At 32.4% G+C, this 8,714-nt stretch overlaps 1 protein-coding gene across 1 annotated transcript; it reads left to right on the top strand.

The window, feature by feature from the left end:
- On the top strand, positions 1 to 5,849 carry LOC137487859 (uncharacterized). Its single transcript, XM_073925603.1, has 8 exons — positions 1 to 3,161; positions 3,446 to 3,560; positions 3,770 to 3,928; positions 4,015 to 4,107; positions 4,265 to 4,324; positions 4,781 to 4,884; positions 5,138 to 5,191; positions 5,556 to 5,849. Exons 1-7 carry the CDS (start codon positions 3,084 to 3,086, stop codon positions 5,183 to 5,185), a joined length of 657 nt encoding a protein of 218 aa, XP_073781704.1. The 5' UTR covers positions 1 to 3,083; the 3' UTR covers positions 5,186 to 5,191; positions 5,556 to 5,849.
- Positions 5,850 to 8,714: the final 2,865 nt, after the last annotated feature.

The raw sequence follows: 8,714 nt of genomic DNA, 5'->3' as shown, positions 1-8,714 counted from the left end.
ATTCATCAACGACCGAGGAGACGTGAGTATTGCTAAATCTTAAGATATGTGAATATTACAACAAACCAACACTTTCCGTTTCAATGAGGCAAAAATCTGTTCCAACATTACATTGAAATAATAAGACACACACATATATATGAATACGAGCGAGTATCATGAGTTAACATTTTCAGCACTCCGTGCACGGACAGCGACAACATTAAAACCGTTGTTAAATCTCTGGATAAAACATTTCATGATACTTTACCTACTCCTTGTCTTTATAGTCGAAAGGATAATGTCTTTTAAAGTTCCGTTTTTTTTCCATATTCATCGTGATCAGTCAGTTACGAGTACTTCAAGTAGGTCACACGATCACAGCTGACCCACCGTTTACAAAACGAGCAGACTTAACGTAAATATACAAAACTCCACCTTGCGTCCGTTAAAGAGACAGGTCACTCAAAAATGAAAATGTTCTCACGAATTATGTACCCTTCAAGTGATTCCAAACCTTTATGTTTCTTTATTCTGTTGAACACTAAAGACAGTCTTTGAAAGAAAAAATCTGAAAACTGTAACCTGCTTCCATAGTACAAAAAGTACCATGGAAGTCAATAGTTACAGTTTTACAGTTTTATTCAATAAATCTTTTTCGTTTAACAGAAAAAAAGCCAAGTAAGTTTGTAATAAGTAAAGGATGAGGCTAAATAGTGACAGAATTGTCAGTTTAATTAACATCAGTATATAAAAGTAAAAAAAAGTAAAATCTTAAATTATATAAGTTGATGTTAAAATGCTAATATTAAAATTAATTAAAAGATCTGCTAGTCTAAATTGCCCTTTTGATTTAAATGTTTGAATTTAAAATACACTTTTTTCAGGCTATTTTTAATTTTTTTAAATCTAAAAAAGTAATGTGTGTCTAGTAAAATTACATGATTTTTTGTTTGTTTGTTTGTTTAAGAATGGAAAACAAAAGACGAGTTGCTAGGAGGGAATATATAAGACACTGGAGAAAAGCCAACAATATTCTTTCAAGTAGTCAACAAAAATCACAAACTTATGTAAATGATGAATACATTAGTTCTAAACCTCAAAACTATGTACAGCAGTATTCATCAATATCAATTTCAGAGTGCAGCACAGTTTCTTTTTCAAGAGAGAGTGAAAATGTATCCTTAAACGAAGAGGACACGCTCAGGACAGATGAAAGGACTGATTTCTCTTCTGATCATGACATGTATTTGTCACTTTCCGAAGAAGATGTTGAAACAAATACTTTGACAGATGACCTCATTGCATGGACCAACAAACACCATATTCGGCAGTGTGCTATGGACGACCTCCTAAAAGTATTACGTTCACAGGGGCATCACACATTGCCCATGACAGCACGCACACTTTTGAAGACAGAGCGAGCAGTTGATGTTCAGATTAAATCTGGAATGCAGTACATACATCTGTCATTGGCTGAACAAATTAAGAAAGCATTAAAAAGATATCCTTCTGAGATTACTTCCACAATACATGTTCTTGAGATTTCATTCAACGTTGATGGACTTCCACTTTTTAAAAGTACATCATTATCACTATGGCCTGTGTTGTGCTGTATCCATCTTGAACCAGTGACTGTATTTCCTGTAACACTGACGTTGGGACCCCAAAGACCTCTAGATCTTAAATTTCTGGAAGATGCTGTAACAGAACTCAAACAATTGTTTGAAAGTAGTCTAACTTTTGATGGAAATCTCATTCAAGTTAAGCTGAGATGTATTGTATGTGATGCACCAGCTAAAGCAATGGTAAAAAGCATCAAGCAATTTTCTGCTTATTATGGTTGTGATAGATGTGAGCAAAAGGGATTCTGGGAAAAAAGGATGACATATCAAGAAGTTGATGCTTTTGAATTAAGAACAGATTGTTCATTTCGAGTTCAAAAACAACCAGAACACCATAATGGAACAACACCATTTGCTGAGTTACCTATTGATATGATTGGCCAGTTTCCAATTGATTATATGCACCAGGCATGTCTTGGTGTTATGAAAAAATTGTTAACAATTTGGTCAAGAGGAGAAAAAGGACGGAGCATACAGACAAAGATGTCTGCTGGTCAAGTAGAGGTGGTGAGTGCAAGACTTATCAATCTACAAAAATGCATTCCTTCATGCTTTGCTCGAAAACCACGAAGTTTGAGACACCTGGAAAGGTGGAAAGCAACAGAGCTTAGACAGTTCCTAGTTTACACTGGAAAGTTGGTTTTATCAGGGATTCTGCGGCAAGACCTTTATGAACACTTCCTGACATTTAGTGTTGCTATTTCCATCTTACTCTGCCCCTCCTTGGTCAGTCAACATGTTTCATATGCACACAAATTGCTACAGTACTTTGTAGCTAGGGGCAGAGAGCTGTATGGATCATCATTCTTGGTGTACAATGTGCATTCAATGCTTCACCTTGCATCTGATGCAAAGACTTATGGTTGTCTGGATGAATGCAGTGCTTTTCCGTTTGAGAATCACATGCAGAAGTTGAAGAGAATGGTGCGCTCAGGAAAGAGCCCTCTTGTGCAAATTGTGAAAAGGATCAAAGAAGTCCAAGATGATACAACCTTACAAAGTGTTCAAAGAGGCAATGTCATTTCTTTTAGACAACCAGACAACTGCATTATTTTGGAAGATGGCAAATGTTGTGAGGTCATTGATAAAAATAAGGATGAATACCTGTGTAGAATTTTTCTCCATCCATCTCCCCTGTTTACGGTGCCCTGTGAATCATCAATAATTGGAGCATATTTTTGCCAAAAGAACACTCTTCAACAAATGATCCCAAAAGAAAAAGTCAGTCAGAGTAAAAGAGCAATAAAGATTGACCAGGAGCAAAGGGTGGTCTACCTGACTCTCCTTCACAAACATGGCTAATCAGTTCTCCTTTATAATCATGACTAAAGAGCTCTCCTTCACAATCATGACTACACATCATCAGCAAATTCTCCTATTGATAATTTGTGGATTTTAATTATGTGTAAGTTGCATTAAACTCTATTGTTTAACCACTTACTGTTGTTTTCAAATGACTCAAGTAACTTGTCTTTCAGAATGTTTTCAGTTGTTGAATTTACCTCAGACCACAGTGTTGCTGTAATTCCAGATGTATGGAAAGAAGAATTAGATGAGGTAAGGAGTATACTACTCTACTATACCACCGTATTAAATGCAATTATGTTAACTAAAACGCAGTATGTCCATAATGTGGAAAATATGTTTATAATTGTAAACACACGTCATGCACATCTTGTATTTAGAGAAAAGTAAATACCAAAAAGAGTGCTAATTAACTTCTAATTTAAGTACCAAAATAGATAAACAGCAGGTGTGATGTTTGCAGTGGTCTGTAAATATAAGGTACTTTGTATTGCATGTTGGTAGCTGTATTAATATTTATATTAATACTTTCCCAGGACATCTATTGTTATTGGCCACCCAACAATGCACAATCTCTTGTGAGAAAAAGGTCCTTACCTGATAAAATCAGATGGATCAGATTGCAAGTCCATAGAGTTTTCAAATCATCAGGTATGTCAATAAATTGTATTGTCTGTTTTATATTAATGAGGATCGGAGATAAAGGCAGTAACACTAATAGCTGAAATTTGAATTCTTATCCATTTTCAGTAATTATCAATCATTTTTACAATGATCATTTTACTCAGTATTTTTTTTTCTTCATAATGCTTTATAAATATTTTACCTTTTGTTCCCAATAATGTTTTTTTTTTCTTTAGTTGACTACATTACAGCACAAAAGCTCATGATTAAAGCTCAAAATACGTCATGCCCTGAACTTTCTGATGCTTCCATCTCTGGAAAAAAGCAAACCAGGCTAAAGAGACCACCTTTACGGCTTTTAGAGTCAGATAGTGACATCACCGATATAGAAGACAGTACGTATATGAATTTATTTTTCATTTTTCCAGGTAAAAAAATAATTAAATTACACATAATTACATTGAATAAAATTGATGTTTAGGTGATATCAACAATATACCACAAGCAAAAAAACCAACACTGCCATCCCCCCCAAAAAGAATAGAAAAAAGAAGAAACTTAATAAAAAGTACAGGTAAAAGTCAATGATTTATAAAGCTGTAGATGTTTATTATGTTATAATCTGTGATATGGTGTGTGTAATGTTCATACCACTATTCTACACAAACATTCTGGCCATTTGTCTATGACAGTGTTATCATTAACAATGTGATTCTGTACATTATTTTCAGAATCTGAGCCTTCATGGACATGTGAGGGACGTGACAGATTTCCAAGAGCTGGATTTTATAGTAAGGATAATAGATTAAATAACAAGTTATTATAGATAAGCAAATTTAGACAAGCAAATTGACACTATATAAGTATATATTCTAAGTAATTGCAAGGTCATTGTGTCATTAATCCAGAATTGCCAGAGGAGGCCAGAGTTGCTAGATCAGCTTCGTATACAGATAGTACCTGTTCAATGATGCCACAACATTTAGGCAATGATTTAATGTTTCTTTATTTTATTATTTATTTTTTAATATGTTTTTTATTTCTACAAGCTGAAAGCCATCTAATAACTGATGTTAATAAAACAATGTTTTTAATAATATTTTTTAGATTTCTGCAGCACACCAAATATGGATGTTCAGTGTGAAGGACATAGGGTTAAGACAAATACTTTTAAAGGAGATTAGTACCTTGTTTTTCACATGTACAGTATTGTATATCTCTAAAAATGTTACTTGTAAATAATATAGGAGCAATAATGAAATCACAACCTGGGACTACCAGCATGGATGCTGAAAGCCAAATTGCAGAGACACTTAAACATGCTCCAGGTCTTGTTAGAAGAAAAGCTAACGTAAGAATTTTGTCAATGTATTATAAGTGATTTTTCAAAAACATTTGTGTGTTTATTAATTTAGGGAATTTAATGATGTATAATTTTGTATGTTTTGATTGTATTTTTCTCAGTATTAAAGTACAAATCAATCTTTGTAATAAACAGTAAATTTATCCCTGCTAAAAAAACAAGTGGGACATTTTTTTAATTACTTTATTATTTTGGACCCATGCTATTACAATTACACTAAGTTTAACATTCCATTTTACAGCGAGCAACGCCACAACTTCAAGACGGTTCAATGGACCTCTTCTCATAATTTTAAGTAAGTATTCAGAAATTGACTAACTTTTTTTTAACTAAAACCTGCTTTACCTGTATCCCTATATATTCAATTAATTATAATAATTTTTTGTATATGATATTTATTATTAAAGCAATAAAATATAGACTTACATAATTAATGACTAAATGTCTGAAGCTTCAATATAAACTTGCTAGTCAGTAGTCATTTTCTGTGTAGTCCCGTTGTGTCAAGCTCTGATCTGTCCTTTCTTGTTCACTGCCTTTTTGACCTGTGGCTGCTGGGGATCCATCTCTGAAACTGGATTCTCTGTTGGATTTGTTTCTTTCTCTGACTGCTTTCTCCATTCCAACAACTACGCCTGGTATTCAACTGCACTCCCCAGCCTGCTGTATTCTCCAGGCCAGAGCTTCAATGTAGTATCTGCATTTTAATATATTTACATTTAATTAATTTATTAATTTATTTTAAAAAATGTATATATATTTTAATGCTATCTTTTTTAGTTCTCTTGTTTGTTTACCTTCTCAATTAACATTTTAATTTAGCCTACCCTTTGAATTTAATTAAATATTTAATTATTTAATATAATCTAAACTTTATTTTATACTGTTTGTTTATAATTCGATGTGTACTGTATGTATCAAATGTTGCAAATATATAATAAAAAAGTTTGATTTTATTCATTTGTGTGACATTTTTCACTTCAAAGTTTACACATGCAGTTGTTAAATTAACTAGGAAAAATAATTGAACAATATTTCATATTGAGCAATACTGGAAAATAATTGCTGCTTAATCCTGTATTCTAGGCAGTATTGATAAACTGCCACAAAAAATATTAATACAAGTAGTAATAACGCCGCCTCGCGGTTGCTGAATGTCGCACGACAACGTTGCTACAGCCTTCTCACGTCTTACATTTCTACGTTGTGACAATGTAGCGAACACGTAAGCGGCAACGTTGCCTTTAAAAAAATACAACGTTGTGCAGACATCGCTACAACGTAAATGTGTTTGTTGGGATTTTGCCTTCAGAACTACCTTAATCCTACCTGGCAGAGATTCAAAAAGGCACTGGAAATATTCCATAGAGATTTTGCTCCATATTGTCATGATAGCATCACACAGTTGCTGCAGATTTGTCGGCTGCACATCCATGATGCCAATCTCCCGTTCCACCACATCCTAAAAGTGCTCTATTGGATTGAGCTCTGCTGACTGTGGAGGCCATTTGAGTACAGTGAACTCATCGTCATGTTCAAGAAACCAGTCTGAGATGATTGAGCTTTATGACATGGTGTGTTATCCTGCTGGAAGTAGCCATCAGAAGATGGAGACACTGTGCTCATAAAGGGATGGACATGGTCAGCAATACTCAGGTAGGCTGTGGCGTTGACACCATGCTCAATTAGTACTGAGCCCAAAGAAAATCTCCCCCACAACATTACACCACCACTACCAGCCTGAGCCGCTGATACAAGGCATGTATATTCTTTTTTTATTGTGTAATTTTTAAGTTTTAATGCAAAACATACAGTATATATTTTTAATAAAATAATTGAATGTCTTATCATACAGACTGCAGGGTTCATGCTTTATTTTTTTGAATCACTGAACTATCTTTGTACTCATGATTAATAGTTTGAATTAGTTTTGCTTTAAAGAGGTTTTTGTACATTTTTATTGTGGTACCCCTTAGCAATTGTAGTGCATATAAATGAAATAAAAATCAGAATCATTTACTTAAATATGTATTCTCTGTAACAATTTAATTTCAGTTGATCAGAATTGTACAAAGTATATATATATATATATAAATCTTTGAAGGAACAAAACATTAAAAAATAAAGTTTAGTTTCTCATTTATGACATGACTTTTAAAAATGATTTAAAAAATAATTTAATAATACAATCGATGCAGTTATACTTTTTTGAGTACATTAAATATTTTTTTAGATAAAATTATAAAAATTGAGATAAAATATAATTATGGTTTCAGAATATTTTATTTGACCTAATATTTATTTTAACAAAATGATGCAACTTTTAATTCATTATAATAAACCTGCCATGAATCAATAATAGTTTTACAAAAAAAGGAGCCACAAATATAACACACACACACACACACAATATATATATATATATATATAAAGAAATCAGACCTGTCATACATTTGATCAAATGTTTCATGTGACGCTAGTCAATTGCAAATATAATTTCATGTAAATAATGACATACATGATGACAAAAACATTCATTCAAACAAATCAATTTAATGCAAACAAAAAGTTGTGTTGTTTAATACACAACATTAACTATGCAGCAGCACGTTTCTGCAGTAATTCCCTTATGAATATTCATTGCTTAATTAAAATACATAAACCTCATATTAAGCAACAAAGACAGCAACAAATGCAGCTCAGTGACATTAATGTGTCATTAATGAACCATAATAAAGGCACATTAACACTGAAAACAGTGCAGCTCAGGGCTTTTATTTTGAAAAATGTAGTAAGAAACATAGAAGTCACCTAGTCAGTAACTCTTTTGACAGATTTGAAAACTGAACAAAACAGACACAGTTACAGTAAAGCACAGAATAAATATTCATATTAAATCCATCATTTCTTGATTCTATCTGGCGTTTTAATGCACTCTATCTGCACTTTTTAAAATAAATAATGGCATACATGATGACAACTTTATTCGAACAAATTAATTTAATGCGAACATAAAACGTACTGCATCGTGTTGTTTAATACACAAATACTTGCATATTAATTATGTTACAGCACATATTTCTGTGATGAATATTCAGTGGTTCATTTACATACATTAACATATTAAGTAGCAAAGACAGCAACAAATCCAGCTCAATGGCATTAATGAACCATAATAAAGGCAAGTTAATACTGAAGAACAGTGTTCAGTGCAGCTCAGGGCTTTTATTTTGAAAAGAAAATTAGCTATAAATATAAGTCACCTTTTCAGTAACTCTTCTGACAGATTTGCAAACAGATTTTCACCTTTTTACAGCATAAATTATCAAAATTATATGTTGTTATGACAGAAATGACACCATAAAGGATATTTACTGATATTTTCCAAATAATGCATCATGTCTGATTTTCTTTCTGCGCTTCATATTAAATATGTTCATTATTAATGCTAATAATAACATAGAAAACCTTATTATAACTTCATTTATTGTTATACATCATGCTGTAAATTCATTTTGCCATTAACCTTTTCACAGCATAAATTATCAACATTGAAAAAATCTAATTTTACGTGTCAATGAAAATAAATAACACTATAAAGGTCTTTCCTGATGTTTGCATCCTGTTTTGATAAGCTTTAGCTTTTGTTTCTGTAATAAATATTAAATAAAAAAAAGTTAATTTACATACATTAACATTAAGTAGGAAAAACAGCAACAAATCCAGCTCAATGGGATTAATGAACCATAATAAAGGCACGGTGATACTGAAGAACAGTGTTCAGTGCAGCTCAGGGCTTTTATTTTGAACAAAAAATT

Source organism: Danio rerio, chromosome 16 (assembly GCF_049306965.1).
Source record: "Danio rerio strain Tuebingen ecotype United States chromosome 16, GRCz12tu, whole genome shotgun sequence".
Classification (NCBI taxonomy): domain Eukaryota; kingdom Metazoa; phylum Chordata; class Actinopteri; order Cypriniformes; family Danionidae; genus Danio; species Danio rerio.
The sequence above is the reverse complement of the archived record's forward strand: the minus strand, read 5'-3'. Positions and strand labels throughout refer to the sequence as shown.

Coding starts and splice junctions, on each gene's coding strand:
- LOC137487859 (XM_073925603.1), top strand. CDS start 3,084: ATGTTTTCAGTTGTTGAATTTACCTCAGACCACAGTGTTGCTGTAATT. Junction 4,108..4,264: donor AAACTTAATAAAAAGTACAG/GTAAAAGTCAAT, acceptor CATTATTTTCAG/AATCTGAGCCTTCATGGACA. Junction 4,885..5,137: donor TTGTTAGAAGAAAAGCTAAC/GTAAGAATTTTG, acceptor TCCATTTTACAG/CGAGCAACGCCACAACTTCA.